This window comes from Dama dama, chromosome 22, assembly GCF_033118175.1.
Source record: "Dama dama isolate Ldn47 chromosome 22, ASM3311817v1, whole genome shotgun sequence".
NCBI lineage: Eukaryota > Metazoa > Chordata > Mammalia > Artiodactyla > Cervidae > Dama > Dama dama.
The window spans coordinates 41,741,875-41,757,067 of NC_083702.1; the positions used below are offsets into that span (position 1 = coordinate 41,741,875).

At 40.0% G+C, this 15,193-nt stretch overlaps 1 protein-coding gene and 1 long non-coding RNA gene across 9 annotated transcripts in view; both read left to right on the forward strand.

Moving 5' to 3' along the window:
• Positions 1-467: 467 nt before the first annotated feature.
• Positions 468-3,354, forward strand: LOC133043323 (uncharacterized). The gene is made up of 3 exons (XR_009689683.1): positions 468-516; positions 2,364-2,432; positions 3,220-3,354. It is a non-coding gene; the product is annotated as an uncharacterized LOC133043323 (long non-coding RNA).
• Positions 3,355-4,205: 851 nt separating this feature from the next.
• Positions 4,206-15,193, forward strand: part of DNM1L (dynamin 1 like) — a 66,926-nt gene continuing 55,938 nt past the window's right edge. For all 8 annotated transcript variants that reach the window (XM_061125262.1, XM_061125263.1, XM_061125266.1 and 5 more), the window contains exon 1: positions 4,206-4,392. In XM_061125262.1, coding sequence (XP_060981245.1) covers positions 4,291-4,392 — 102 coding nt within the window. In that variant the 5' untranslated portion in view covers positions 4,206-4,290. The remainder of the gene's footprint in view (positions 4,393-15,193) is intronic.

Below are 15,193 nucleotides of genomic sequence, written 5' to 3' on the forward strand. Positions count from 1 at the left end.
ACCTTCAGGAGACATTGCTCACTCCTCCCTCTCATGAGTTCACCTTGGTCTGACCAGCTACTAGCCTTGACACTCACTATTCCCTCACAGGCCGCGCCCTATCTAAGCCACACTAAGCTGTTTAAACCATCCAGAATGCCTCATGTCCTTTCCTTTCTCTTCACTTTTGCACAAGTCGTTCCCTCTGTTGGTTTGGAAGTTGTTTCCCTTCATCTTTGTCAGGTCAACTCCTATTAATCCTTTCATCTAGGAAACCCAGGCTAGATCCCTCTCCTATGTGCTGACTTCCATATTAATTCTAGTTACTTGCTGATTTTCTTCCTCAGAGGAGAGAATGAGAAGAGAGATTTGAGCAATTTTGCAGAATGTATTCTATTCACCTTTGTAGCGTTAGTTTTTAATATAGCTTTGATTTAATTATTTATATTCTCTATTTTACTTTTGGTTTGTTTGCTTTTGGTTTTGCCAGTGGTGTGGAGAGTGGCACACATTAAAGTCTGCTGTCGGGATTTTGAGGTATATCATTTTCTACCTTTGCATTAGCTTCCTAGTACTGCTAATGCTGCTTAAAAACTTAATTTCATTTTGGTAGTAGGTCACATCTTTAGTAATGTTATTATTCCTATTTCATAGATTAGGATTGGGAGTAAGGTCACATCATTCTTAAATAGAATGATTAATCCAGAACTTCTTCCCTCATGATGTACTAAGTCTAAAATAATAAGTTCTAATTCTTGACTAGCCCAAATAAAGTATATTTAATATGCAAAACATATACTCATTCATTTATACAGACATCTATCTATTTACCCATTTAGTCAAATATTCAGTAACTGAAGAGGAAAGAGAATAAATAAAAGCCATCAAAAAGAAATGAAAAGTCAACTGATGGATAAAACTTTATACATATTATATGTAATATACTTAGAACTCTATGATACACTATGTTATTCACTAATTTTGCTGTGTCACTGATGTGTAAGTTTTATCATCCATCCCAGTTATACAGCATTTCTAGAAGATTGGTTCTTTTTTAAAAAAATATTTATTTATGTCTTGGCTGCGTCAGGGCTTAGTTGCGGCACGCACGCTCAGCAGTTGTGGTGCATGGGCTTAGTTGCCCTGCAGCACGTGGGATTGAAGGGAACGAAGGTTCCCTGACCAGGGATCGAACCCATGTCCCCTGCATTGGAAGGTGGTTTTTTAACCAAACCCAGGAAGTCCCAGAAAACTAGGTCTTAAAACTCAAATTGACTCATGCTGCCCATTACTGGTTAGATGGACTGGTTGGGAATTAGAAAGGAGAGATGTTCAAAGTCTCTCCTAGGCTGGGCTGGTGACAGAAGAAGTCCTGGCTTTTGTCCCTTTTGTTTACCACAGTGTAGCAGTGAGCCCTTGGATATGCAAAGGCAGCTAACCAAGGGCTGAAAAGCTACATTTTTCTTCACCGTAAAGTGTGGGCTTTGAGTTGGTATAGGAAAGATGAAGAAGGAAACAGCAACCCATTCCAGTATCCTTGCCTGGAGAATCCCAGGGATGGAGGAGCCTGGTGGGCTGCCGTCTATGGGGTCGCACAGAGTCAGACACGAATGAAGCGACTTAGCAGCAGCAGCAGGAAAGGTGAAAAAGAGTCCTGAATAACAAAGGAGAAAGGAGGTTTGAGGAGTTTCTATGAATGCAAAACAACATTTTGGGAACCTGAAGTACAGATAGAAAGAGGCTAATGAGAAATTCTCAGAGATAGGGTACGTGTTTAAGAACAGGGATACCAAACATGTAACATTTTGTTGTTAGCATTGTTGTGAGGTAAAATCAGCCTATTATCTCAAACAGTTAATAAAATATGCCACATGTTTTGAAGTTGGGAGGATTAAAGGAGCTGATAAGTTCCACTGGTATATGGGCGTGGAGCAAAGCGAAGAAAACACTCTAGAGCAAAGAAATAACCCTACTACTCTTAATTCTTAATTGTGTTGTCACGCTGCCCTCTAATGGTTTGTCAGTATTTCACTATTAGCAGATTCAATTGTTAGCTTCTGAGCCACCTGACTGACGTTACCATTTACAGACAATTTCCTGGTTCAGTTTAGTTCAGTTCAGTCGCTCAGTCGTGTCCGACTCTTTGCGACCCCATGGATATATTATAATATTACCCCATATTATATTATATATTAATACACCTGCTCTTTTAATTTTGCCATTAACAAATAAAAAAGACTATGTCCTTTGAGGCCACAAATAAAGGAAAAGCAGTTGCATAGTTGTTGCCCAGGGCACCTTGCCCCTATGAAGCAGTTACTGGTTATGCCCATGGAACTTCACTGTGAGCCTACCTTCTCCTTTTGTCTGTCGTTTCTTCTCAGACAAAAGATAGACTGCTCAGAGATAAAGAAGAGACCAAAAGCTCCATCAACAGAGTGCTGAGAAACAAAGTGGGTAACATCTGACTGTTACATAATACTATCTTTGGTAGAAAATAAATACTATCTTTGGTCTGCTTTCTGTTTTTGGAATTCTCAAGTTGTTCATCTCATTTTGACTCTGAAATTAAAAAAAAAAAAAAGAGTTAGAAGAAAATGTTCATAAAACTTGATGCCAAAACAACACTAGTGGACCTTCAGGTCTTAGCTTAGATGAAATTTAATTCATTTGTTCAGAAGTATTTACTGAGTATCTCCCATGTGTCTTGCTGAACAAATCAAGCATATTCCCTACAGCCAACGTGTATGGGGGGCTTCCCAGGTGGTGCTAGTAGTAAGGAAGTAGTAGTAGTAAAGCCAATGCAGGAGATATAAGAAATGTGGGTTCAATCCCTGGGTTGGGAAGATCCCCTGGAGGAGGGCATGGCAACCCCCTCTACAGTGTTCTTGCTTGAAAAATCCCATGGACAGAGAAGCCTGGTGGGCTACACTCCATGGGGTCGCAGGGCTGGACACAACTGAAACGACTTAGCATAGGATATGTATGGCTGTGCCGGTGAATGGTACTCAGTAAGGTTGCGCAGTGGTCCTTACTCTCAAGGGGGTGGTGCTTACTCTCAAGGAGATTATACCTAGTGATTTCTAGGAAGTCTTGCTTGAACTTTCACTCCTATCTTGGATTAGAAAAAGGACTCCATAATAAACCCAGTCATAGCACTTTACCCATTTGTCTATTACGGTGTTAGACTGCAAACTCAGAGGATAATGAGTTTGAACTATCTTGTTTGTCCCTTTCCAGGGGTTAGGGATGCATCAGTGAATTAAACAGTCAAAAATCCCTGGCCTCTACAAGCTGGTAGTCTAGAAGAGAGAGAAAGTCAACAAGTTCAGTATGTATTATGTTACATGGAGATACACCATGGAGAAAAGTCAAGTAGGTAAGGGGTCTTTTTCCTCCCCTACTTTGGCTCTTTGTTCAGATGTCACCTTTTTTTATTTTGAGAGAGGAAACCTTTGGAGGTTCACAGTAGAGATAATGTCCGTCTACAAAAGAAAAACACTTAGAAATAAAACAGTAGGCACACTTAGCAAACAGCTAGTAAGGCAGTTATCAGCTCTCCACTTTGCCAGAAATGAGGCCACGGTGAATACATATTTATACAGAATATAGAGAATGAGGGCCCAGTCCTAGCCCTTCTCTTGAAAACCTGGCAATTTTATATTCTTTCTGAATACATTTTAACATTCTAGAGAACCCTCGTGTTCTAACCTGAGCTGGTTTAGTATTTTTTGTTGCGGAATAGCACCTCACATCTAGTATCAGCCTGCATACTATTTGTAGCTGGCTGGGGGGGGGGTCTGAGGCTACTTTTCTTTTAAGCCTTTCCAACCAGCCCGACTTGACAGTGTCCTTTTCAGGAACTAACGTCCTGGATAATTAACAGACTCCTCTATATTTAACACATATTCCTATCCGAAATTTTCACACTTATTTTGCCTCGCGGACAAGTATAAATGTACCTCTTCCTTCTGACTCTCTGGGCCTCGCTCCCTATTCTTTTGACAGCAGCCCAATCCCAAGCATCCTTCCCTCCACGCTGGCGACCCGCCAGCGCTGCGCAGCCTTCCGGAAGCTGTAGGTCCCGGAGGTCCACCTCGCCAGAACTACAACTCCCAGCAGCGACTGTTTTCCGGCGCCTCCGTCTTGGCGCATGGCCCGTCGGGAGTGGGCAGGTAGCGGGCGGGCGGGGTCCAATGGGTGCCGGCTCCCGAGGAGAGGGCGGGGGAGAGGAGGAAGGAGGCGGACTCTGGGCCGCGGCCCCATTCATTGCCGCGGCCGGCCGGGCTGGGGTCTTCTGTGTTACGAGTTATGGAGGCGCTAATTCCTGTTATTAACAAACTCCAGGACGTCTTCAACACGGTGGGCGCCGACATCATCCAGCTGCCTCAGATCGTGGTGGTGGGAACGCAGGTGAGAGAGGAGGGCGGCTTCCGTCCAGGCCGGAGCCTGGGGCGCAGGCCTGGATGAGGCTGCGGCAGCGCTTGCTCCCCGACCGGCCTTCGCGGCCTGTGGGAGGAGGGTGCTGCCGCGCCTGGACGCCTGGGGCTGCGTTGCACCGGGGCTGGTAGTCCGGGGCCTGGCGGGGAGGCGAGGGGCGGAGCCGGCGCTGCGGTCCTGCGGGTCCCGGGGGCGGGGTGGGGGAGGGACGGGCGGGCGGAACTGGAGTCCGCGGGGACCGGGCGCGGCTTCGCCCGCGGGCCGCTGCTTCCAAGGGCACCTGGGGGACGCGTGGGGCACGCGGGGCCAGGTAGCCCCTTCTACGTTGGTTTCAGGGCGGCGGGGTGTTTGTTTCCCTCCTTGCCTTGCCCAGGGGCTGCGGAATCAGTTTTGGAATTAAGGTGTCGGGGCCCAGGAGGCCCCTACTTGTGTGCACCTGAGTGTTCTCTTGCCGTGTGATTCCCGTTTCGAAAACACCGAAGCAGTTAAAAACAAACAAACAAACAAAACCCAGACCAACTTGTGCTTGGAGTTTGTGGATATAAGGAAGAGATAGTCAAATTTTCTGCGTAGGCTGTGGTTTTTTGACTTCCATCTAAATTGGGCATCAAGGTTCTCTGATCTTTTCATGTTGGCATCTCTTGTAGATAATACATTTTTACATGTGGAAATGTTGAAGAAATAACTGTTACGTTTAGTATGACAGAGAAGTATACATTTCATTTTCTCTGCCTGCTGCTTTTCTTGGTTGAAGAGAATCAACCACAGGCTTTTCAAAATGATGTTTTCCGTTGGAAAGGGGACGGTTTCCTCACTTTCCATCAGGTTCATCACTACTTCTTGCTAAAAAATTAAAGTGTAGGGTATATATATTTTGAGAGGGAACTTAATATAGAGTATAGGGTATAAATATTTTGAGAGGGAACTCAAGAGTGTTTCCAGACACTAGTAACCCTGGAAACCATAGACATCCTGTCTAGGGTGGGCGAGAGGGGCTTTTAAATAGTTAAAACAATAGAAATTATTTCAGAAACACATTTCCTTGGTTGATTATAGGATTGGTATAAATCCTATACCAGTATGTGTTCAATTCTGCCTTCACATATTATGGTACTTGTAACTTAATGTTTGTAATGGCTAGATACTCTGGTTCATTAACATAGTAAATTATGAGAATCTATTTTTTTTAGTTTATTTTGTTCACTGCTGTGTTCCTATTCCTAGCTCTTGGTACAGTCTCTGTGTATGTAGTAGATGCTTCAAAGATAAATACTTTGAATGAGTTACTGGATAATACTTTTTAAATACTTGGACTTTTATCATCAAAACCAATCTGTTTTTGTAAATAAAAATAGAGGAGAAGAAATTAAATCTTCTTTGATACTAATTTGTGTTTCCTAGCTGTAGATCAGAAACTTTCCAAATACTTTTAAGAGGGTCTCATTGCTTTTTAAGCATGAAGCAGTAAAAGAATCAGAGCCTAGAGTGTCAGCATAAATAGTTTAAAATCAAGAAGGATTTTCCTTACATGAAATAGAGTTTATTTCAGTGAGTAAATCTGTTGGCAAAATTGGGGAGGGAGCAGGGTAGAAAAGTAAAGATCTCAGCACTGTGAAAGTCATTAGTAACATATGTCAGGAAAAACCATCATAATAGTGATAGTTATATGCTATATAGGTGTATGCCATATTTGCTAGCTAATGTTTAGAATTATGCAGAAGGGAAATATTCAGATTTTAGACTTGATTTAATAGGGGTTATCTTCATTCATGCCCTTAATAACTGAAATTCAATCCTTTATTATTCAGGTACAGAAGAAATACATAAGAATAGAAACAATGTATTTTTCCCCCATATTTTCCTCAATATGTTGAAAAAAACTTTTCTTGATTTGAATATAAGTACATCACTACTTTGTCATCTAAGCTATTTAATGTTGTATAGCATATATATAGCACCTCACAGTCACATTTAATGGAGTAGTGTACAGTGAGTGAGTTAAGATGTAGTAAATGCTCTGTAGTTAGTTCGAGTGGTAAACTCAGTGGCAGTAATGTCTCTGTCTTACACTTTACCTATACTTTAAATGGCTACAGATCTCATTTTGGGGAACTTTTCCTCAAACTAGAATGTATACGAATTACTTTGAAAATAAATTTCCTGGACCCCATCCCCAGAGATTTTGATTGTACAAGTCTGGGGTGGTCCAGGCAACATAGATGATTCTGATGTAGATGGTTCATAGAACCTGATTTGAAAAGTGTAATAGTGAGTCTTTGATTTTAAAACTGGAAAAAGCAGGGAAGCTTAGTCTAAGGGCCTGCCACTCTTCAGTAGCCTGTTGATTTTGGTGGCATTCTTGCTCCAAAGTATCAACTTCCAGGGAACCTTTGCTGACCCCTGAATATTTTTATTTCTTAAATTTCAAATAATATTTATATGAGGCCTAGAGAGTTGGAGAAGTTGAGGAGAGGGATGTTTTATTTGATCATTCACGGGTTTTATGATTTAGCTAAATAAATTGCTTTTCTTTTTCATTTGCTGAGAACCTCCATGTGGAAAGAACAGAAAATGGGAAGAGAGAAGGTCGATACTTTTAAACCTTGGTGTACTTTGCAGGTAGAGGAAGAAATAAGATTTCAGTGACATTTGTGATTCCACTTGGGAAATTTGATCATTGTTTAAGTTGAGAATCAGAAGGGGGAGCCCTCCAGGTATGTAATCCACATAAACCATATAAACCACAACCTAGTAGAGGAATCCCAATAGAGGTGACATGAGTGCTGCTGCTGCTAAGTCGCTTCAGTCGTGTCCAACTCTGTGCGACCCCACAGACGGCAGCCCACCAGGCTTCCCCGTCCCTGGGATTCTCCAGGCACGAACACGGGAGTGGGTTGCCATTTCCTTCTCCAGTGCATGAAGCTGAAAAGTGAAAGTGAAGTCGCCCAGTCGTGTCTGACTCTTAGCAGCCCCATGGACTGCAGCCTACCAGGCTCCTCCGTCCATGGGATTTTCCAGGCAAGAGCACTGGGATGGGTCACCACTGTTGCCTTCTCCGATTAGTGCTGCTAGTACTGTGCTTTTCACTTTGCCTGTTATTTCAGTAATTTCAGCACTTTACTTTCAGCAATTCAGACAAATACAGAAGGAAAAGGAATCTTGGATTTTAAATGACCAACCTGCAAAACCAACTGTTTAGCATTTTAAAAATTAAGGTATAATTCATATAACATACATTCCAACCACTCAATTAGTGGTTTTTGGTGTATTCACTAGGTTATGCAACCATCACCACTATCTAATTCCAGAACATTTGCATAACCCCAGAAAGAAACTCTATATCCATTAGCACTCACTCCTCATTTTGCCCCCCACCCTGGCCTGGCAACCACTAATTTCTGTGTCTCTGGTTTTGCCTCTTCGGACATTTCATAAATAAATGTAATCAATATGTGGCCTTTTGTGTCTGGCTTCTTTTGCTCCGCATAATGGTTTTTATGTTCATCCATGTTGTAGCATGTATTGATATTAATACTTCATTACTTTTTATGGCTAAATAATATTCCCTTGTCTAGATATGCCACAGTTTATCTGTTCATTAGTTGATGGATATTTGGGTCGTTTCCACTTTTTGCATATATTGAATAATGCTGCCATGAACTTTTGTTCAGAAGTTTTTGTGTGAAAATATGTTTTCTTTCAGTTCTCTTGGGTATATATAGCTGACTCTTGAGCAATATGTGTTTGAACTGTACAGGTCCACTTATATTCAGATTGTTTTCAGTAAATATTTCAGTACTGCCTACTTGAATTTTTTTTTTCCTGTAAATACTGCAGTACTACACAATGTGTGGATGGTTGAATCTGTGGATGTGGAACTGCAGCTGTAGAGGGCCAACTGTATAGTTACATGCAGATTTTTTACTGTACTGTTAGTGCCTTTAACCCCTTGTGCTGTTCTGGGGTTACTTGTATGTAGGAGTAGAATTACTGGTTCATTTGGTAACTCTTGGGCTTCCCTCGTGGCTCAGCTGGTAAAGAATCTGCCTGCAATGTGGGAGACCTGGGTTTGAACCTGAATTGGGAAGATCCCCTGGAGAAGGGAACGGCTACCCACTCCATATTCTGGCCTGGAGAATTCCATGGACTGTATAGTCTGTGGAATCACAAAGAGTCGGACACAACTGAGCGACTTTCACTTTGGTAGCTCTTGTTTAACTTTTTAAGGCACTGCCATTAAAAAAAAAAAAAAAGGCACTGCCATAGTTCCTTAGGAACTGTTTTCCACAGTAGTGTACCATTTTGCAAACCTCTATCTGGTATATGAAGGTTTCAGGTTCTGTAAACCTTTACAAACTCTTGCTGTTGTCTTCTTTTAGAAATTGCTAAATCATTTCTGGAATTCTTTATTTTTAAAAAAGTGTGCACATATATATTCCCTCTTTCTGCATTCTGCAGCACTGTTATCTACATTTTATTAGATTCTTCTGAAATCTTGCCCTCTTCTTCCTGATACGTCTACATTTGTCTTGTGTTTGTAGAGGTGATGGCTTCGTTAAGTTTAGTAATTTGGTGCCAAATACTGATCTTAGTTTCATTCCTTCAGTGTTTAATTCTTTCAATATTGTGAGTACTCTTAAGTAAACTCATGTTTTTCCCTTTCCTTTTCTTTTTCCCTTGTTTCTCTGTGTAGACCTTAAAAGATCAGATCTCTGTGCTGACTACTTAAAAGAAAAAATTTTTTTAAAATCATTGAGGTGAAATGTGTATAGCATAAACATTAGCTATTTTAAAGTGTACAATTCAGTGGCATTTAGTACATTCATAATGTGCAACCACCACCTCTGTCTAGGTCAAATATTTTCATCACCCCAAAAGAAAACTCTGTATCCATTAAGCAGTCATTTTGTAATTCTCTTTTCCCCCCAGTCCCTGGCAACCACCAATTTTTTTTCCCTCTTAATAGAGTTACCTTTTCTGGAAATTTTATAGAAACAGAATCATACAATATGTGGCCATTTATGTTTGGTTTCTTTCACTTAGTATAACATGATTCATTTACATTGTAGCATGTACCATTGTTTCCTTTTAATTGCTGACTAATCTTCTATTGTGTGAATCTACCATAATGTTATCATTTATCTATTGATGGATATTTAGATTGTTTCTATCTTTTGGTTGTTGTGAATGGTGCTGCTGTGAATATTTGTGTACAGATATTTGAATGCCTGTTTTTAGTTCTTTTTGGTATATATCTACAAATAAAATGAGGTCGTATGATGATTCTATGTTTTAACTTTCTGAGGAGTCACCAGACTGTTTCTACACTGTCTATGTGTCTATTAGTCACTCGTGTCTGACTCTTAGCCCAGCAGGCTCCTCAGTCCATGGAATTCTCCAGGCAAGAATACTGGAGTGGGTTGCCATTCCCTTCTCTAGTCGATCTTCCCAATCCAGGGATTGAACCTGGGTCTCCTGCATTGCAGGCAGAGCCTTAACCATCTGAGCCATCAGGGAAGCCCCAGATGATTTATGGTAGCAAAATACCAGGGTCCCAACTTGTTTACATCCTTGTCAAAACTTGTTATTGTGTTTTTTTTTTATTATAGTTATTCTGATGAGAATGTGAAGTGGTATCTCATTGTGGTTTCAATTTGTATTTCCTTAGTGACTAATGAAATATCTAACTTTTTAGGTGCTTGTTGGGATTATTTATCTTCTTACTGTTGAGTTGCCAGAATTCTTTATGTATTTTGGATACAAGATCATTATCAGTATATGATTTGCACGTATTTTCTCCCATTCTTTAGGTTGTCTTTTTACTTTCATGATCATTCCTTTGATGCACAAAAGTTTTCAATTTTGATAAAGTCTAACTTATCTGTTTTTTTCTTTCCTTGCATGTGATTTCAGTATCATGTATAACACATTGCCAAGTCCAGGGTAATGAAAATTTATTATTTTATTATTATTTTGTATTTTCTTTTAAGTGTTTTATAGTTTCAGCTCTCACATTTAGGTATTGATCCATTTTCAGTAAATTTTTGTCTTTGGTATGAAGTATGGGTTCACCTTCATTCCTTTCCATGTGCCTGTCCAGTTGATCCAGGACTATTTGTTGTTGACTATCCCGCTTTAGGTCTTGGCACTGTTGTTGAAAATCAATTGACTATAGATGTATAGGCTTATTTCTGGACTCTCAATTATTTTCTGCTGGTCTTTAGGTCTCCTCTTAAGTCAGTACCACACACAGTTCTGATTACTGTAACTTTGTAGTATATTTTGAAAACAAAAAGAATGAGCCTCCCAACTTTGTTTTTTTTTGCAAGATTGTTTTGCAGTGAGGAGTCCCTTGCCATTCATTCCATAGCAGTTTTAGAACTGGCATTTCCATTTCTGCAGACAAGATTGTTTGGATTTTGGTAGGGGTTGTGTTGAATCTGCGTTGCTTTGGGGAGTATTGCCCTCGAAGTATTGAATCAGATCTAGAATTCTTGGTTGATAGATTCTTTTGTCTCACATCTTTAAATGTCATACTATTACCTCTGGCATCCAAGATGTCTAGTGATAAATTTATTGTATTATTATTATTAATCTTATTGAGGATCCCCTGTATTTGTGTTGATTCTTTGCTTCTCTCTTGCTGCTTTCAATATTTGTCTTTCACCAGTTTGACTATAATTTGTCCCCATGTGGATCTCTTTGTCTTCATCCTACATGGTGGAGTTTCACTGAGTTCTTTAATATGTAGATTCATGCCACGTTCCCCAAGTTTTCCTGCTTTTATGGAAAAAGTAGGGATTTTTCTGGATATTACTTTTGCTTTTCAGATATCTACATTTCACTCTTACTATTTATGTTCCAGATAGCACTGGGCCTGTATTTTATAACCAAGGAAAAAACTGCTCCTTAAGAACTGTTAGATCTTTAGCATTTTAGCAAGTTTGGATCTGGGATAATTGAAGTGGTTTAAATTTTAGATTTATATTTTGCCAGTGTGTGCTCTGTGCTTAGTCACTCAGTTGTGTTCGACTCTTTGCGACGTCATGGACTGTAGCCCTCCAGGCTCTCTGTCCATGGAATTCTCCAGACAAGAATACTGGAGTGGTAGTCATTCCCTTCTCCAGGGGATCTTGCTGACCTAGGGATTGAACCTGGGTCTTCTGCATTGCAGGTAAATTCTTAACTGTCTGAAGTACACTGGGGAAGCCCATTTTGTCAATAAGTGGAGTGTTTGAGCTTTGTGATAAAAACATATTAGTGTATTTATTTAAATACCCAAAAAGTTAATATTTCTAAGGATACTCAGAAATATTTTATTTAAAATAATGAGATAGGACTTCCCTGGTGGTCCAGTGCTTAACAATCAGCCTGCCAATCAAAGGACATTAGTTCGATCCCTGGGCTGGGAAGATTCCATATGCCTTGGGGCAGCTAAGCCCATGTGCTGCAACTGAGCCTGCAAGCTGCAGCTACTGAAGCCTGGGCCCTGGAGCCTATGGTCTGCAACAAGAGAAGCCACTGCAGTAAGAAGCCTGCACACTGCAACTGGAGAGTAGCCCCTGCTGGCTGCAACTAGAGAAAGCTTGCATGCAGCAACCAAGACCCAGTACAGCCAAAAATAAAAAATTAAAAAAAGAACTCTTTAAAAATAAACATGAAAAATATTATGGAACCCTTCTGTAAAACTAAAACTAGTTCAAAATAAAAAGTTAAAAAATTAGTAAATGTACATTTTTATCTGTTATATTAATATCAAAATAAACAATTGAGAGGTCTGCTTTATGCAATGAAAAGTAAAAGTTTAGAAGTTAAAAACTAAATCAGCTTTGGTTAATGTGACATGAATGAATATTTACAACAATCCTATTTTCAGTTGCATGAAAAGAATACAACTTCCTGCTCCCAGTTGATGTTATCAGAAAGAGCTAAAGCTATGACAAAATGTTAAGGGTCCATCTCAAAATATAAATTCAGGACATTATAAATCTCAATACAGTGCAGTTTGGAAGAAACTAAAAACTGACCCTGAGACCATATACACACATTTTTAGCCCCTAAGTATACAGAGTATTGAGTCAGTTTTGGGAATATCAGAGATGTAAAGAGCAAAGACATTGCAATGCCAAGTGAGCCCTATTTTCACAGCAAGGTGGCTGTGACTTTTGCCACTTTGAAGCTCCTATAGCTGCTCACCTTTGTGGAAGAGTGCAGACATGGGAGTGTTTATATCACCAGGGGGAAACAATTGTTGATCTAACCAATTGTTGAAGAAACTGATGGCATTTAGAATACTAAGGTAAAAATTGGGAGTGCACAGATATGTTTTGTTTGGTGTATGTGTGTTGACACATAAATTTTTAAAAATTGTGATATGATTGACATGTAAACTTTATATTTCAGTTATGTAACATAATGATCTGACATGTATGCATTGGGAAATAATCACTCCAGTACGTCTACAACAGTTAATATCTGTCACTACACAGTTATAATTCTTGCTTATGATGAGAACTATTAAGATTTCCTATTAAGATTTTCTCCATTCCCTGGAGAAGGGAATGGCAACCCACTCCAGTATTCTTGCCTGGAGAATCCCATGGACAGAGAAGCCTGGTGAGCTACAGTCCAGCTGTGCAGAGTCAACATAACTGAGCAACTCTTTCTTTCTTTCACTTAGTAACTTTCACAGTTTATAAATATATACTATAGTATTATTACCTATAATCACTTTGCTGTACTTAACATCCCCGTGACTTAGTTTTAACTGGAAGTTTGTACCTTTTGATCACATTTACCCATTTCACCCCCTGCCCCCCCGCCACCTCTGGCAACCACTGGTCTGTTTTCTATGACTTGTTTGTTTTTGCTTTAGATGCCACTTACAAATGAGATCATGCGCTGTTTGCTTTTTCTCTGACTTATTTTACTTAGCAAAGTTCGTTCATGTTGTTGCAAATAGCAGGATTTCCTTCTTTTTTTTTAATGGCTAAATGATATTCCTCTGTGTGTGTGTGTATGTGTGTGTGTGTGTGTGTGTGTATTTTATTTATTTATTTTATTTTATCTGTTCATATACTTGTGGGCATTTAGGTTATTTCCATTTCTTGGCTATTTGAAATAATGCTGCAGTGAACACGGTGATACATATATCTTTTCAGTTCAGTGTTTTTGTTTCCTTCAGATAAATACCCAGAAGTAGAATTGCTGGATCATAGCTCTATTTTTAATTTCTAGAGGAATTTCCATACAGTTTTTTAAAAATAGTGGCTGCACCAATTTACATGCCCACCAGCAGCATATGAGGGTTTCCTTTCCTTCACATGCTCAACAACATTTATTTTTTGTCTTTTTGGTAATAGCCATTCTAACAGATGTGTGGTAATATGTTGTGGCCTTGATTTTTTTTTTTCTCAGTGCTTAGGGGTCTTCCCAGGTGGCACAGCAGTAAAGAATCCATCTGCCAATGCAGGAGACATAGGAGACACAGGTTCAATCCCTGGGTTAGAAAGATTCCTTGGAGGAGGAAGTAGGAACTCACACCAGTGTTCTTTGGAGAAGGTAATGGCACCCCACTCCAGTACTCTTGCCTGGAGAATCCCATGGATGGAGGAGCCTGCTGGGCTGCAGTCCATAGGGTCGCTAGGAGTCGGACACGACTGAGTGACTTCACTTTTACTTTTCACTTTCATGCATTGGAGAAGGAAATGGCAACCCACTCCAGTGATCTTGCCTGGGGAATCCCAGGGATGGGAGAGCCTGGTGGGCTGCCGTCTATGGGGTCGCACAGAGTCGGACACGACTGAAGTGACTTAGCAGCAGCAGCAGCCAGTGTTCTTGCCCATGAGGTCGTAGAGAGTCAGGTACTACTAAGCACACAAAACAACACACTGATTAGTGATGTTGAGCCTTTTTTCATGTCCTTATTGTCCATTTGTATGTCTTCTTTGGAAAAATATCTACTTGGCTTTTAAGTTCATTTTTATTTATTTATTTTTGTCTATGTCATGTGGCTTGTGGGATCTTAGTTCCCCCACCAGGAATGGGACCTGACCCTTGGCAGTGTAAGCCTGGAGTCTTAATCATTCGACTGCCAGGGAATTCCCCAAAGTTCATTTTTAAATCAGGTTATTTGTGTGTGTGTTTGTTGTCTTTTGTTGTTTGTTATTGAGTTGTCTGAGTTCTTTGTATGTTTTGTATGTTAGCCTCTAATTGGGTGTTTTTTTTTTTTTAATAAAGGCATTTAGTTTATTTTTCAAAAAATGTTTTTGCTAGAAGGTTTGAGTAATTTTACATGATCACAATCTTTAAATAAATTTTTTCTGACCAAAAGGTACCATTTAAGTGGACAGATTGTCTAGATCTGCTTTTGTTAACACCCAAATACAATTAGCACGTCTGATGGTATTCCCTAGGTCTTCTTAAATTATCTACAGGCCAGGAGGCAGAGCCTAGCACATAACAAAGTATGTGCTTTATAACTGCTGATTAGTTCAGTTTCATAGCAATTAAGCAGAGCAGGTAGTCAGTATATCTAATTCACACTATTAACACACTGGTTCTTGACTGAAGGGTCTGATCCATGCAGAGCTCTCAGTTATTCCTTCTAACCCGGGAAGTAGTAAACCACAGCTGCAGAGAAAGGGGGCAGAGCTCTACTTAGGCTAGTGCTGGTGATGTCTTAGGTCTGTTCCTTTGTTACAACTATGAATTCAAGGTGACCAGTGTTAATTATATTCAGTTATACATAGAAAATAAAAAGCAAAGCCAAAAA